Consider the following 17,720-nt stretch of genomic DNA (forward strand, 5'->3'; position numbering starts at 1 on the left):
TCGGGAGCTTAGTGAAATACATCATAATGAAGCGGGGACTGACTCTGGAAGATGGTTTCAAATAGACACAGATACATCGTCTTTCTGTGTTAGTTCACATGGATGCTTAATGGGTCTTAAAAATATATTTAATATAAGTCTGAAATTGGTAATAACACATATTCAATTGTCATTTAAAACATTGCTAAAATGGAAGAGGTATGAATCATATACTTTCTGAGATTACAATAAATAGATAAACATGTATAAACAATTTGTAATGAAGGACTCTCCAGTTAGCAGGGTTGGTCTGTTAGCTATCAAATTTAGAAAAAACATTAGAGTACATTTGATGAAATGTTTAACATCATAAATTGTGTGTTAGCTCATGACTAATGATTAACAAACCTGTAATACAAATATTAATAATGTGTTCCGGTTATCTCTGCTTTTGTCCTGTTGGGTCACATAGGGACACATGTTTTTAATTTAATTTCAAATGTGTTACTAACTGTATTTATCAGCTATAATTTGAAGTTAACCTACTTTTTTTTATGAATACCGAAAAAGACATCAGAATTAACTTGAATAGAAGAAGACTGAGTTACAAAGTGGAAGCAGCACCCTCAGCTAAAAATGAAACGAGAATATGGCATTCATTTATTTCTGCAAGACCCACTATTATCCACAGTCATGGATTTAGGCTTAAAGTTCGCTCCATTTTAAAGTACATGTCCCAGCAGCCTTTGAATCCCATTCAGCAGCTTAACACAGGAAGTTAATGGGTGACATCACACTGAGACTGTCCCATATTTCTGCAGTCTGAAAGTGCCTGCTGAGGATGTAACCATGCATAAAGGTTCATATAGTAAAATTAGGAAGTAATTGGGTTCAGCACAAGGTTGGAGGAGTCACTTTACCGTCTGACGCTCGTTTAGTTTTTACCCAGAGCCCTTTGGTCCTCTTTTGATCTGCAGTCTGCAGAAGTTCCTCAGAGCCAGAGCCCTCTCTCAGTGCGGGAAGTCACGTAAACCGGTTTCATTTCATAGCAGAGCAGTTTTTTTTTTGTACCTGGAGCGAAGAGGAGCGGGCTTATCTAATTGTGAAAGCCACGAGCCCCGGGATACAGAGAGGGGCTAATTAGTAAGAAATTAATGCTTTGAAATGAAGCTCAAAGCTCGATGTGTGGGGGAAACAGACACGTGCTTTGGTGAGGGGATTTAGTGCAATAGAAACGTGAATGATAGGTAGAGCTGGTGCTTCAATGAGAGCACATTTGTTCCTGTCTTTATGAAGGAAGAGGTCCCTGTCTAAGTGTGGGGACATTGAAGCCCCTTAGCTCAATAATCATGAATATCTGATAGCAAGTAGTTTGTTTTCAATCTACGTTGTAGTGATTTAGAGAATGCATTGAATCTTAAACATACAGAAGATACATTAGCTTAATATTTGAGGCCATTTTATTGATTAATAATCCAAAAACGACTGCAAAGAGGTAGTAGTATTCAGTCATGTGTCTTCATCCTGGCCTACCGTTTTGTTGTTGACATCTTCAAACTAAAACCAGAAATTCTCCCCACATTGAATACTGTCTGTGAGGTCACTCTCCTCGGAGTGAAGCGATGTTTTCTTCACCTCGCCGGAGCTTTTCTGTGTCTTCCTCCCTTTGCAGAACTGGCAAAGCCAAACAAAATGTCCTTGTGTTGTCTCCGAGGCGATAGTGCCTGCAGACCGTGGCTGCTGTCTGCCGCTGCTGCTGCTTCTTTTTTCTTTTTTTGTGCTCATCTTATGGAAAATATATACAAGTTTGCTCAAGGACACTTTCTTCCTTTCCACTCCCGGTCTCTATCTCTTGTGCGTGTCTTTGCAGCCTTATTTAACATGCGTGGTGCAGAAAAATAATTCAACAGTGGGCTCAACGGGATCATCTGGAAGTATGGAATTAAATTCCAGACATGGTTCCTTCTGACTTTGAATTACCCTCATGCTGGAAAGCAGATTTATTTAAGCCTTATTTCCTTTTACTGTCATATAACCCAGCGTTGAAGAAGGCAATATGATAAATACTGAATTTATCTCATTGTAAGATGGATATTTGTCTCAGAGAAACATTTAAGAGAAGAAACAGCATATTATGTATCTTTCAAAACAAACTTTAATCTTCAGGAATATTGTGCTATCTCATCTTTCAAATGTCACACAGTCTAATTTTGAATGTCCTCAGCTAATGCATGCTGCAATACTTTAAATATAAACTCTGGAGTTATTCTTTCCTTAAGTCTGCATTTCTCACAGCTAAACTCTCAGCAGAGTCCTGACCACTACAATACCTCCTTATCCTAACAGTCCGTCTGCACACCTTTTCAGCAGCTAGCTTATCTGCGCCTGTGCACGCTGACCCTTCCTGACCTCAATATGAGCGCTCAACTCATAGCATCAGATTTCCATGAGCTCCTCTAATGGTCTCCTTTCATGATATGCACCAGTGGAGGATTTCAATTAGACTTAAATTGATGCCTCTACCTTTGTGTAACATATCTCCATGACTTCTCTAAAGCCCCTGTCACACTGTCCCGAAATTGACACCCGATGGACACACGATAAAGGAAATGTTCAAATTCGGCTCTGATTGTAACAACATCGCGCCATTCGTGAGGGCATTTAAGCCATCGTATGACCGTCGGTGGAGTTTCTCAGGCTCCGGCAGCAACTTCGTGAGCGGCAACTTCGTAAGGCACTCGTGAGGGCATCTTGTCGAATCGTGTCATCTTCGTGTTATCATCGGTGCCATCGGGCATTCGCCTTCACTCTGATCGGGGCGAATGCCCGATGGCACCGATGATAACAACATGCCCTCACGATAGCCTTACAAAGGGCAAAATTGACACACGAATTCAACACGAAAATGAACCTTCGCAAGGTCCTTCGGCAATTTTTTGGCATGCCAAAGATTTTGCCACCGCTCACGAAGTTGCTGCCGGAGCCTGAGAAACTCCGCCGGCGGTCATACGATGGCTTAAGATGCCCTCACGAATGGCCCGATGTTGCTACGATCACAGCCGAATTTGAACATTTCCTTTATCGTGTGTCCATCGGGTTGTTTTATTGCACAACAAAATCATGTAAACATATTATGTAAATAACCCAATTTGTGTTCTGTGAAACTGAAAAGGATATAATATATTATTTTGAAGGAGAGTTGACAGGAAGTTGTTGTTGCTATGGAAACAACATTACGGAGAAAACGTAATATTTTCTACATATAACGACGGATAAAGTAAAGAACAAAGTCTGAAGATATCAGTACAGTATCATAGTACTTTAACATAATTGTTTGTGTTACTTTCGTTGCAGTTGTATGTCTTAAATGTAATGTAAATGTTGCCTTCGTGTGTGGTTCGGGGCCATCTTCGTGCGAAATTCACAATTCCATATTCGTGTGTCCATCGGGTGTCAACTTCGGGACAGTGTGACAGGGGCTTAATGCAGATGCCTGAATTAGTTCTCCCATGAATAATGAAATAAATATTCTGCTGTCCTTGAAGATATTTCTCCCTCCTGTTTTCATGATGCTGCATATTGATGATGTCTGACGGCGGTTATGGGATGTAAATGGTGATGTGTCTGAGGCGGAGGAAATGCTAAATAGCTATTTGAGCATGCATGTGATTTTTGTATGCCTGTTGTTGTGTGATAGTGTCAGTTTGTGTTGGATGATGTTTGAGCATGTGATTGTGCTTTTCTGCAGCTTATTCATAGACTTGCATCCACTCACACACATGCAAAAGCTTATTTATAACGTTTTCCACCTAAAATGTAAGGTAAATTCCTGGGAAATTTAGCGGCAAAAGTATTTACTTTCATTTAACTTACATTTACTGTAACTCATAGCAGCTACAATATCCTATAGATACACACATACCATTTGGAAGACATTTAATGAAGACAATATTAGTGATTAAAATTCAGACTTTGACTAATAAGATATGTATTTGTTTCCTGTAATTGAATTTGTCTTGTTAGATATTCAAAATGAGCGTGTGACTTCGCTTTTGTGCAGCTTAATCATGCACTTGCATCTCTACTTACACTCATGCAAAAGCTTAGATATTTTCTAATATTTTTCCACATGCAATTTAGCTTTTCAGTCGGTTGCTATTAAAGGGGACCTATCATGCAAAATGCACTCTTGTACGTCTTTTATACATGAATATGTGTCCCCGGTGTGTCAGGGAACTCACCAAGTGTCAGAAATACAACCCTCTCTCTTTTCCTCTATACCCAAATCTAAAAAAAAAAGGGGCTGTAACGGATCTGATACAGATTTGAATGATTTTCTACGTCACAAAAAGGGTGCTCCGCTTAGTGGTCAATTCTCCACCTATCGGGGGAATGAGAGGTTGGGCCACGGCCGGCCGTTGTTGCTCGAAAGCGCTGGAGACGCTGTAGTACATATGCTAGGCCTGTAAGTGGCGCTGTAGTCTGCCACAAAAAGCAGCGAAGAAGACTTCCCGCGCATGGTTGCCATGGTTGCCCTTCTGTTTGTTCTCCACTGTGGCTCTTTTTCTCCCTCCCCGAGGCAAGCTTTTGCGCCTCCTGTTTTAAAACAAATGAATAATGACTATATAATCATATGTAAGGGATAATGTGCAAGCCGATCTAGATCCCTCCGCTTCGCGTCGGGCTCCTGATCAGCCTGTCGGTGTTCTTTTCCCCATAATGACCGCGTCACTGCACATTATCCCGCTTATTACAAGGCCACATTCTCAATAAAGTAACGATATGACTCCCAATATTAATTGAAATGCTTTTATGGATTTAGAAAATGATTTTATTTATTTAAAAAATAGTTGTACATGTATTGATTTAAATTGACATGCATCCGCTAAGAAAAATAGTCTGTTGTTACTGTTTGAACTAACTTAGCAACGGCAGGAACTGCTTCGATAGCGTTTTTGAGGAGCTTTTTGATTACAGATTTGAAAACATCATTGCTTGCTTTGAAAGTAGCACAATTCATTATGTCAAACCTTGGAAAGTATCTAGATATCCCTGCCCTAATGCCAAAGTAACTGCCAACTGAATATGTGTTGCCGTTTGATGTCTATGTCTGGACCGCTGCGTAAAAAGGAGGGTTTCTGCCCCATTACTTCTCTTCTTACTTCTATAAGAATAAAACACGGAGGACTGAGATCTCTTTTTCTCCCCCTCTTCTGACAGCCTAGCAGCTGATCTCAGAGCACGCTCCCCTCTCCTGCAGGGGGGCGTGGTCAGCTGCAGCCCCCTGCAAAAACAGCGCTGGAAAGAGCAAATAGAGCGAAATGAGGAATGGCTAAAATGCAGGATCTGTTTGGTATTTTGAAAAAAAAACTATATTTATATACTTTATATAGGTATGGCCCTACAATATATTGTTCAAATATAGCATGATATGTCCCCTTTAAATAAGGCTCCTAACGTTGAACTCACATGTAATTCAATGAGGTTGTTGTTCTTGTTCCAGCTTACTGATGGAGTTCCTCCACAGGAATGCTGTGGATACCTGTAGACCTTTAAAACACAACACACTCTTTAGTTAGAGAAAACAAATACTCCATCAGCCTGAGACTGCTGCAGCAGCGCCTTTAATCAGCGCTGCTGTCTCTGAATGCTGTTCAGCTGAAAGCATTCACTGCTGATATGTCCCGGTGTGTGTCATTACAGCCTGGAGGCGTCTGCCACTAATTTATGCCGTTCTATTCCACTGCTCCCTGATCCACCGTACAGAGAAAATTGTGGATTTCAGCGGTGACGTGTGTTATCTCTATGATGTCCATTACACCTGCCAACCCAGAATGGACCCTCATTACATTTTGTTTTGCTCCCCTTTCATACAGAGATTGGGAACATTTGTCACTTCTGTCATTTTGATTGTATCTCTGCATTAAGTGGAGCCCCACCTCCCTCCCGCCTTCACCAAATTGCATTTCTGCAAAGACCCTGGTTATGTCTTTGTGAGAAAGTGCTCTCTCATGAGGACTTGTTCAAAGGGTCTCCATTCTTCTAAACCACACACTGTAACCAGAAAGTCACTGGGAGACCTTTGTTACTGCCGGGGCAACATTTTGTGTGCACAGTTGGGGAGTCGTTCTTCAGATTGTTTGTGTTCATGAGATTGAAGTCTTATTGTTGAAACCATATGGATGCTACAGAAAGCATATGATGTATTTTATTAATCAAACCGCTTAAACAACATGCTGATAACTCTTAAGAGTTCCTGTGAATTTTACATCATGAAGATTGAAACATATTTCTGAAAACAGCATGTAAATGAGTAGCAGAGCGATGCTGAATAAAGATAGAATACATAAGATATACAATATTGATATTGAATTTGGAATGTGTTTTGTAACAGCAGCATGTGAAGAAAGCATTGTACATTAATAAACATAAAATATGGGCATATTACCATTAGAACGATATACTATATCTAAAGAGTATAATTATGCAATATCACTGCAACTTGGCCATTAAACCAAAAATACACATTGCACTTGTTTGTGTGCTTGTGTTTTAGTGCATCTAAAAGCTAATGTTTTAGCATGTTTTTTGATGTTCTTAATTTGTATCTTTATGGTTTATTATTGCATTTATTGTAAGTTGCTTTGGATACAAGTCTCTTCTAAATAAAATATAATTTAATATATACAAATGTATACAAAGGTCACAGATATGTCATAGGCTTTAAGAGTCTAAGATCAGTTACTGTCCTTTTAGTTACACAACCAAATGCAACATTAACATTGATAATTCTCTTGGCAGAAAATATGGCCGCCATCCTTAAATACAAAATGTGTTGTGGAAACACTGTGCATCAACCTTGAAAAAACCGGAGCTTCATCTCTTAAAAAGCAGAGAATCAGGACATCCTTTAGCATAAAAACCTTGGCTGCTTTCTACGTTGTAAGATATATGATGAAGAAGGACCTCTGACCCTGTGTGGTGTAACCAACTCCACACAATCATAAAAAACCTGTTGCTAAATTAATTTTGTGGAACCTATTTTTACAATCAGTGCTGCAGGAGCACAGTGATGGTGTGTGTGTTATTTACCTGTGGGGGTCCAAACTCAACACCATGCACGCCAATGCAAAGTCACGCCTGCCAGCTCCAATTGATCCTGTTTAAACTCTTCCCTTAAAATGACAACTCTGCATTTGTTCCTCATTTTCCCAGAATCCTCCTCTTCTGTGGTGGTTTACATGGACACCACCACCATGATGACGAGCTCCACCCCTCGAATGACCACCTCTACCAGGACCACATCCAGGACCACCACCGCCAAGAAGACTTCCTCCACCACCCCCGCAACGCTGGTCCTGTGGCCCCGCACCACCTCCACAGCGTCGGCCCCCGTGCACACGCTGGTGGGGGGTCTGCTCCCTGAGGAGGAGCACAGCAGGGGGCCACCTTCCTCCAAGCTACCCAACATCAGGGTGGAGTACTGCAACCCCCTGGTGATGATGGACGTCTCCTGGCCCAGAACCAAGCAGGGCACGGGGGTCAAGATGCCCTGCCCCCCAGGAACATTAGGTAATGTGGATTATCATCATTTTTGATATTTTATATATACATAAACCTGGTAAAGATAAAATGGAAAAAGAGGTTTTGTTAACAAATACATTAACCAGGGAAATAAATAGATAAATAGATTTTTTTAAACAAGTCAGACATATAGGCTTTATTCATTTGAAATACCAAAGCCTACATGTATTTATTTGAAACAACTTGGATTTGTTGAGGATTATTATACCATGCATTCAAAACTAATTTAGTTCATTTTATTGTATTGGTTTATGTCGGAACTGTGTGATCCAAATGGATTGACATTGTAGATGCAAGTAGTTATACCTGTATCTGTCGTTGAAGAGCTGTCACTGTTTTCCCGAAACTAAGGAATTGCTTTCGCCAAAACCACAAACATTTGTTTTTATTATCATGTGTCATTCGTTTGTATTTGGGCCACTCTACAGTTTGTGGTTCAATAGAGTATGAAATATAATGTTCAGAATAGCATTCCTAACAGCAACATTTAGTTCAACCTGAACCCAGAAGCTCAAACCCTGCTGTGTTTAAAGAAGAATTATAGATGTTTCTTTATTCGTTCGATGAGAGAGGATGTCGATACTCTCGTTAGCAGACGGTCTGCAGGCTCTTCAGGCTGCGTGTTGCTCGCCGCTGTGTGTTTCTTTGTGTTTACACTCCCTGCAGCTCCTCGCATCGCTTCCTGTCCTCACTCTCCATTCCTGACTCACTCATGCTAGGCTAAAGATAGCTAAGCATTGCATCTGTATGGAAGCTAGCACGCCTCAGACACATTTTCCCGTGTATCCTTTGCTAGTTGAAAGGGCTTTGTTTGTCAGGCCTCTGCTTTGTCTTAATGTCACAAAGAAAGGGAAGTGTGCATTAAGATCAAATCAATGTTGGCTCCTTTACATGGAAAAGCTTTACCTCTAAGTGCTGATCAAGCAGCTCATATTTTAATGAGACTTTATTTGAGTAAAGATGCTACAATTGACAATGGTTGATGATTAAGAAATTAAGTTTAAATTGAACTAAAATATAACCTGGAAACAAAGTAAAACAAAAAGAAGAGGTGATGCAAATCAGATATCCTATTTATTTATATTTTATCTTCTGCAATTTCTCCTTATTCAGATTTGTATTATAGATTTGGGAGTGACTTTATAGGGTTGAAATATGTCTCGAAGCCTGAAAAGCATCAATCTTTACACACACACACACGCGTACGTAGAGGCTTCATTAATGGGCGACACCCGCGCCCGTCGAGACCTCACTAACAGCCGTCGTATGGAAAGATAAGAGGAACACCCCCTCCCCTTTCCTCGGCTCGCTCTTCAAAGCCGCTGCTCTTCAGACGAGCAGAGACACGACTCTGAGCTTCCTCCGACGCTCTTTGAAAAGTTCCTCGAGCTCCTTTTCCCGTCTTACCTTCACTTCTCCGCTCGCTGTCACTCTGTCTCCTCATCCTGCCTCTCAATATAGGAGGAAATGCACTGTCCCTTATCTTATAAACCCATCAAACAAGGCTGTCCTAGGTGGACTGGGGAAGGAAATGATGTGTCAATCAAAATGTATATCTGCTAATGCCGCCCGTCTCACCCGCCAACAGAGCCAGCAAGGGCGATTTAATGACAGCGTGTAACTGGTGAGGCTCGCTCTGAAAATAGAGACGCAGGTTATTTGAGGTACAGGGAAGATCAGGTCAAAGACACGCTCTGTTTACAAATACAGACATTTTTTATTTGTCCAACTGTAGAAAATGAACAGCAAGGGTAACAGTGAAAATACAAGGCTAAGTACAAAGAGTAGGCTTACTTAATTAAAAGTAAAGAACTATTTAATAAAAGTAAGGAGAAATAAGTACGCAGACATGGTTAAAAATACTTACCTTTTAAACATATGAATGTGTTGACATAGTAGGAAGTAATATTTAATGTGTATTTTGCACATAACAGAGATTATTGCACTACAGCTAAAGTGAAGTAGTAGTGAGTAATAACAGTAGTACAATGCAGTAGAGTGTATATTTTACATAGAAGGGTTGTTGCACAATATTGCAATAGTTTTTGTTACTGTTAATATATTGATATAACCATATTTTATGTATTGTCATGATGGAAAGTGCTGTAATAAAGGGAAATGCGTTATTTAAAGTACCGTTTCAGTCAAATGTGTTTGCAGACCATGTACGCGCACTGAAACCTATCAAACACACTACAGGGAAAGAAAAACATAATAAGGTCTCTAAGTGAAAAATCTGACTACTTCTTCAACTGTGATTTATAAGGCTGAATTGATGGTTACATCGTTGAATTGTTCTATATCTGGAGCTGTTTTAGTACAAAAGTGTGGAAAAGAGTCAACATTGTAAGAGTGACACTCCCTAAATCTCAATACTTTCTGCAGATACCATTTCCCCAGCCTGCTTAATTGACCTTTCCCGATGAATTCAGCTTCGCCACACTTAATTGGCGCCCATGTTGCTGTATTTTCTATGCAGGAGTGGAAGTGTCACACTCAGACACCGTGTGATTTTTAATGACTGCATACAGACGCCGTCTGGGCGAACTCCGCTGGCCTCGAGTGGAGCAAACTTCATTTCAGTCACTGCAAGATAAAACCGCCCAATTACATTCTGTTCTCATCGTTTAATTTAATCACATTTAATCAATTGTGTTTCTTTGGGATGTCGCAGTTTTATTTAGAAAATAAGAAAAAGTACTTACGTTGGTCCGACTGAGAGCATTGTGTAGTTCATCACTCTGTAATGGGAAAAGTAAGAGAAATGAGAAAATGTGGGTAAGACGAGAGGTCTTCCAGAAACACACACACATACAAAACACACATAATTAGAAACCCTTTCCTCGTCCTACAGTGGGGACATTTAAAGTGTTACAGCAAAGGGAAAGTGCAGATAAAAAGAATACAAAACTAGATTTCCATATTAAATGAAGAGGCAAACTTGCGTTAATAAAATCAATTGCATAAGTATTCATCCATATACAAAATGGTTGCCACATAGTTTTAGAGTTATGAGCGCACACGTTACAGAACACAGTGTGCTACAGATGGGTTTGTCCCTTCTCATATAATACATGTGATTTCATTGTTCTGTCTCCAGGCGTGGCCTCCTACATGTGCGTGGGTCCAGAGGGATACTGGGACCCCCAGGGGCCCGACTTCAGCAACTGCACCTCCCCCTGGGTCAACCTCATCAGCCAGAAGGTAAACAGCTGCAACATAGAATTAGTCAGAAACAGTGAAACGACGAGATGTGGTTTGATTAGGAGGTGAATCTTTGCCTATGTTTTAAAATAAATGTATTTAGGAGTCAGGGATGCACAGATACTGATATTGGGTCCATACTGACTCAATAGCTGTTCAAATTCTTTAAACAGGACACATTATGCTAATTCTCTGTTTCAAAATAGTAGTGTGTGCCTCTACTGTGGCATTTTTCCAAGCTTTATTGTTCATAAGATTCTTTATTTTCCCAGTCTGCTCTGATTGGTTAGCTTGCCGGCTGTTGTTCAACCGCTTACATGTTACTATGTTCCGGAAGTAAACAAAGGAGTTCAATGGAGGCTTTTCAGGCAGGGAGGGAGTGTGTGGGAGAGACACTTTGGGATTGTAGCCTTTGCAGACCATTTACATGCATACAAACCTATAGAACACACTTAAGGGAAGGGAACAATTATGATTGGTGCATCCCTTTTCTAAGTAAGATGTTGCACAGTTCACAATTCAAAAGAAAAGGTGTATATATAAAACATTACTAGTGCAGGTTCTTAGTTATGTGTGGTCTGTTCTTGACAAGTCAATTCATGTTGAGGATTAGCCGGAGATTTCTCCTAAAAGAAAGATATCCTCCTGCCTCTGCAGCAGGTTATTATGCTGATCCCCATTTAAAGCTTCCTGTTTAAATCTGTAATACAATCGAATCAGGAGAGGAGAAGGGTAGCTGCAAGTGGGGATCAGGGTTCCAGACTATGAATGGCAAGCAATGTTGAACATGTTCTCCTTTAAACCCATAGCGCAGGCCCCTGAGGCGTGCATGTTATAACGCCTCTGATGTATTCACCGGCACCGAGCTCGGCCCATTAAACTAACGGGAGTGTTCAGAAATGGATGCAGAACAAAATAGAGAGGAGAGGGACGATCAGGTGTATTTCTGAGCAGTAAAGCTCCTCTGAGGCTGCACATCCTCGACATCTGAGAAAAAAGGTGACAATCAAGAAATGCGTGCACTTAAAGAGAAGTGTCATTAATGTTCTTCTTCTGCTGGCCGCTGTAGAACACTTTAATTAAGACCATCGTGTCAGAGATGCCCATCTGCCACTTCGTTCTTTTATATTTCCTGTACATTGATCTGCTCATTACCAGATGCTTCCAACGACAAAACGAGTGAGGACAATATGGAGGATAAAAGCAATGTGTGGTGGCGTTTTAATCCTTGTCTACATGTTAATAGCCACCTCTCTGTCGGGTGGGTTTTGACACGCCTCTCTTTGTTTCCAAACATATTAAGCGGAGATCGTGGTTGAATTAGATGAGCTTTATTGATTGGTCCAGACGGCGTATAAACAGGAGGACACATTTCTTCGCTTCATACTTAATACAAGTTTCAGTCTCCAAAAGAACAAAAAGAACACGGTCAAAATACTTTTCCGTTTCCCCGTCTCATCACCCCCAGCTGTGTCCTATCAACCTACCATATATAGGCATATAGCCATGCACGTGATACTGACGCACATATAACAAATAATAAATGAAAATGGCTCTAACACAATGATATTAGACAAAAAGAAACACTGTCCATCCCCTCATTAAGAGGACAACATCTTCCAGAGGCACGTTCCCCTGTACAAACCTCTGTGAAGAAGACTAATAAAGAGCATAATTGGCTTAATAAACTCACAGGCGATGATAGCAAGTGATGCCGAAGTAAATCTGTTGTACTTAGTGCCACTGCGGTTTGAAAGCTCATCTTCCTGCATCAAGTCTATCAGTGAAACATCCTTGAAGTTAAACGACTTTTAATAAAAACAACTTGAAAGGAGTTCCTGGAATGATTCAAGATGAATGCGAAGTTATATTATGCTCTTCTCAAGATGGAGACCCAATAGTACATGCCGTTGTGTTTTAGGTGTAGCATGGAAACGTTTGATATGCAACTGTACACCTCGTCACATTATTAGGTAGAGATAGTTACTGTAGGTAGGCTCTCATTTGAAAACCGGGATAAACTTGTGTCAGGGTTTGTGGTGAGCCTCATTAGCAAACAGATGCCTCCACAGCTCACAGTTTAGATCAGGGGTGTCAAACTCAATTTCATCGCGGGCCACATTAGAATTATTAATTAAGGGCCGGTGGTAATTTTAAGGCTATATAAATATACATAGATAAATATACATAATAAATATAAAATAATATATTATTTTACAATATTTCCTCTGCATTGGATTATTATCGGATAGGGTAATAACTTAATAATTAACTACGTCTGAAAGCAGAAGTCTAGGGAAAATAATAATAAGTCTCTTCATTGCGCATGTCACAAAATGAGATGCATTGTGGGACATGTAGTTTATGGGCAACGTTCTCCTGTAAAGCGGCACGTAACATTATAATAAACTTATTATATTCTTTGCAAGCTCTTGTGGGCCACATACAATGAAGTGGCGGGCCGGATTTGGCCCCCGGGCCTTGAGTTTGACACCCCTGGTTTAGATATAAGAGCGTTACCTTTTAAAAGAAAACTCATGTGGCCATTTAGTTTCTACTCTAATAATAGCTAGATTTGTTATAGTAACACTAACTTACGATTTGAGGTATTAGCCATTTTACAATTGAGCAGAAAATCACTTTTTATTATTAATACTAATACATTACACACATGTATATACTGTAATTTACAACTTATATATTACAAGGTTTACATTTTAACCATTGACTTATCATGTTTATATCAATATTTGTAGTCAATGTCTTTCATTGGTCATGTAAGTTTAACTTTAATGTTTATAAAAATATCTTGTTTTTTTTATTATACATTATTGAACTTGTTCATGTTTATAGAAATGCTTTTATTATTTTATATTAGGGCCGGGACTCGATTAAAAAAAGTAATCTAATTAATTAGAGGCTTTGTAATTAATTAATCGAAATTAATCGCATTTTTAATCACATATAAATATTTGACCTGAGAACAGTGAGAAGCAATTTTGTTCACATGGATTTTAGTATACCATTAGGCGCATTCACACCGCAGTACTTTTCCCACAAAGGTTCATGAGAATTTAGTTCATGAGAAATCTTTGAACCTGGGGGAGGATTAGGCAAATGAAGCCGCTGACGTCACTTCTTCTTCTTCTGCTTTGGGTTTACTGGCAGGCCGCAAACCACTTCACGGCGTATACTGCCGCCCAAAGTCCCCGGAGTTGGGGACTGGCTTCAGTAGAAGCTGCTGGGAGTCCCAGCAGCCTTCCGAGTAAATCGCCAGAACGCCGACACCTCCTCATCTCCACCGCTCCCATGTTTTATTTTGTGTTGCCATAAGTTAGTCTCTCTGCGTTTCTGCGCTGGGCTAATGCTAATGCTAATGCGAGGATAATAAAATGGCGGCTTCACAAAACTTTTTGGGAGTTTTACGGGGCGTGGTTTGCAATCCGCCCAGCCAATCAGAAATATAGCTCTTTTCTCACAAGAGAGCCGTACGAAAGTCCCTGCTTTCGTGGGGTAAAAAGGTTCTCATGAACTAATTTTAGTACCGGCTCTTTTTGGTGTGAACGCGATAAAAGAGGCTAACGTCCACACTAGCTTCCACGCTAGCTGCTATATGTTTTGCATTGAGGTGATACTTGAGGCTTGATGTACTGCGGTGATATGCGAATTCCTTTATGCATAATTTGCACACAACCGTGCTCTTATCGACGCTTCCATCCGTCCGTTTTTTAAAACAACATTTCCCACTGTTGTTCACTGTGGTTTGTTGTTGTCTGAAGTCATGAACGTTAGTTGGTGCTCCAGTATAATCGGTACGCCTGAAACTCATCCAGTGAGAAACGTTCCGCGGTGCAAAAATAAGTGCGATTAAAATGCGTTAATTTTTGTGTAATTAATTAATCTTAATTAACGCGTTAAAGTCCCGGCCCTATTTTATATATATAGATAATAATAGATTATTTATTTAATTAATTGTATCCAGATAAAGCTTCATGTACAGGAGCAGCATCTACAGAAACCCACATCCTATTGTTGGTTGCTAAGATATTAGCTTTGGGTTTTATTGTTTTTGTATACATGCAGGGTAATTGTTTCTGCATTGTCAGTCAAAAATAATGTAATACAGAAGAGTGTGTCAGAGTGAGTTAGAAATTAAACAGTAAAGGATTCCTAAATAGAAATAAAGCCTTTAAAACACGGAAGGGAAATACTAATCATATGTTTCTGTTTTCAACAAATCCCAAGACTCAAAAATCACATCTCGTCCAAACAAAAGAAAAATGAATATTGTAGAGGATGTGTCCTCTGTGTACAACTTGCACACTGCAGCTCTCCATTAGCTTCATAAAGGTGTAAGGCTATCTGGGGAAATCCCCTCATTGGTTGATTTTATAATTGCTTCCAGATACAATATTGGCCCTCAGCTGAGTGCCGTCTCGCCACAATAACTGTGTGCAGCAAAGCAGCAGTTAGGGAACACATATAGGCTAACTGGCTAGGGCTACAAATATGTATTGCAATTTGTCATCTTTATGGGTTGTATATGATGAGTTAAAGAATATAAGCAATACATCTGTGCCAGTTATCACCTAATTTCGATTCTTTTCTGTCCTTTTTCCTCCAGCTCAAAGCCGGAGAGACGGCTGCAGTCATCGCCCGGGAGTTAGCAGAGCAAACGAAGCGTAATCTCCAGGCGGGAGACATCACGTTCACCGTGAAGGCCATGGTGCAGCTGGTGGACCTGCTCGACGTGCAGCTCAGGAACCTGACGCCCGGTGGCAAAGACAGCGCTGCACGGAGCCTCAACAAGGTACACAAACGAATATCTAATACATATATGGCTATCTAACAGGATGGTTTCTACTCCTTTACGCCAAAGCTTACAACGTTAACTCAAAAGTGCCAATTTATGAGTCCAAAACCTTTCTGAGTTTTCAAAATGTATGCTTACCGTACCTTCCACATCACCTCCACCCAGTGCAACCTGAACAGTAGGTTTTTTTTTAATGATCTGCTGCTGCTGCTGCTGTCAGAAAAAGTGAGACCTAGCATTATCCTGAGGTCAATGCATATGAAACACCTTCAACTACAGCGGAGAGCATATATGTAGCTCTCATGCATTATGCTATCAGTTCAACTTTGATGTAGTTTAAAGGATGTCATGCTCGTATAAAGCACTACATATGCATCATTTGATTTATACTAATAGTACAGCGTAGGTGTTCGGATCCAAGCTCTGTGAGAGTGTTGCATCATCTCAGCGACTCACTGCGAGCACAAATAATACTTCCTCAACAGCAAACATCAGTGACATTTAAAATGTCACTCGTTAACTTGGAGGAGCGGCTTCACTTGTAGGGGAGAATGAACACCTGGTCTAAAATATATTTTCGGGGGGCAGACCGTTTTTATTTCATTGCTGTAACACACACAGATGTCCCCATTGAGATTTTAGTGGCAGTGTCCTCCAATGGAGAGGCAAGGCAGTAAAGATGGCCGAAAGCAAAGGGGCTGGCAATGAGGAAACTCACGTTGAGGAGGATCTACAGTTTATAATACCTCTGTTTATAAAAGGGTTCTCATAAAACCCCCCATTGAAGATCTGCTGTGGTGGAGATAGCTGCCGAAGTCTTTAGTTTCTCTTGTAAAGGTGAGGAACTGGCTCAAAAAGGCAGTTCTGTGGAGTTAAATGAAAAGAGCTTTTATTAAGGAGGTCAGGGGATTTATAATTCTCCGTCCATTGTACCTCTCTCCCTCGTGTTGGACGTCCTCCCGGCTGATGTTTACCTCCAATCCTTTTTGACACAATCTGCAGAGAGCTAAGCGAATTAAAGATTGTTTTTGCCGATAGCGCTGCACAATGCTCCTGCCAGCAGACAATGAGAGGATTGAGTTGGCAAACGGAGAGATCAGTGTGCTGCTCATGATCAAAGGGGAGCCGGCTCACACTTTCCAGAGGAGTGGGCTGTGATGTGGAGCACGGGGCTCCTTTATGAGGAAACAGTGCTCTTAGGAGCTAATCTGCATGGATTTAGCACGGTACCAGATTCTAGCTGTTAAGCCACACAGAAGCTTTGTTGGCTAGCCTGCTCGTTTTAGAACTCGATTAAAATAATTCAGTGCGTGCAGTGCTAACCGAGCTACCTATCATTCAGGTGTGCTAAATCATGGCAGAGCATCACAACTGAAACCTGAAATACTTACCTTGAAATCACATTCAAGTGAGCCATAGGTGTATTCCCACATGGCTTGTACATCTCGTTTTAGTGCTAATTAACACACGAGCATCTGATGTGTTTCTAAGATCAGGTATAATTAATGTATTTGCTACACGATTTATGAAAGTGATTCAAATCTTTACTTCAAGCTGCTGAAAGAAATGTATTTCAGAGGAGTTGTTTGATATGTTAACCTTTTCCTAACTCTGATTTTCTTTGTGTTGCAGCTGCAGAAAAGAGAGCGCTCTTGCCGCTTTTATGTTCAGGTATTTGGACAAAATCTTCCCCCCTCTAAATCCCCTCCATTACCTCATTGTGGCAACTCTGCTGTCATCTTTCATCATATAATCCAAGTTCACTTCCATGCCTTGAAGTCATATGTCATCATTTCCCCCCTGCATGCACGTGTCGTGGAATTCTTCCTCTAATGTGTTTGGCCTGAGCATGAATTTTTCTCAGGTGCCTCAATCATTTAAAAAATGCCCTTAAACCATCACATCAGCACTGTGTTCCAGTGAAATAACCCACATAAGTGGATAGCATCAGTCAAAAGGAAATGCTCTCAGGCATCCAGCACACTCTACTTTTCTGAGAAAATGCTTAAGAACCACAGAAGTGACCTCATTACTGCAGCAAGTCAACTTCTAACTACTCTGTCAGCCAAAGTCATGATGTGTTGTGATTCTCCCTGATGCATAATGCATGTTTGTCCTAATTTAAGGGGGGGGGCCTCTA

General features: G+C 40.5%; 1 protein-coding gene across 1 annotated transcript in view; it reads left to right on the plus strand.

The window, feature by feature from the left end:
- The window catches only part of LOC117559180 (adhesion G protein-coupled receptor L3-like), a 232,893-nt gene that overhangs the window by 162,340 nt on the left and 52,833 nt on the right, over positions 1-17,720 (plus strand). The window contains 4 exon segments of the mRNA XM_034235900.1: positions 7,195-7,551; positions 10,664-10,767; positions 15,392-15,577; positions 17,213-17,251. Coding sequence (XP_034091791.1) covers positions 7,195-7,551; positions 10,664-10,767; positions 15,392-15,577; positions 17,213-17,251 — 686 coding nt within the window.

The sequence above is a fragment of the Gymnodraco acuticeps genome, unplaced genomic scaffold (genome assembly GCF_902827175.1).
Source record: "Gymnodraco acuticeps unplaced genomic scaffold, fGymAcu1.1, whole genome shotgun sequence".
In the NCBI taxonomy this organism is placed as follows: Eukaryota; Metazoa; Chordata; class Actinopteri; order Perciformes; family Bathydraconidae; genus Gymnodraco; species Gymnodraco acuticeps.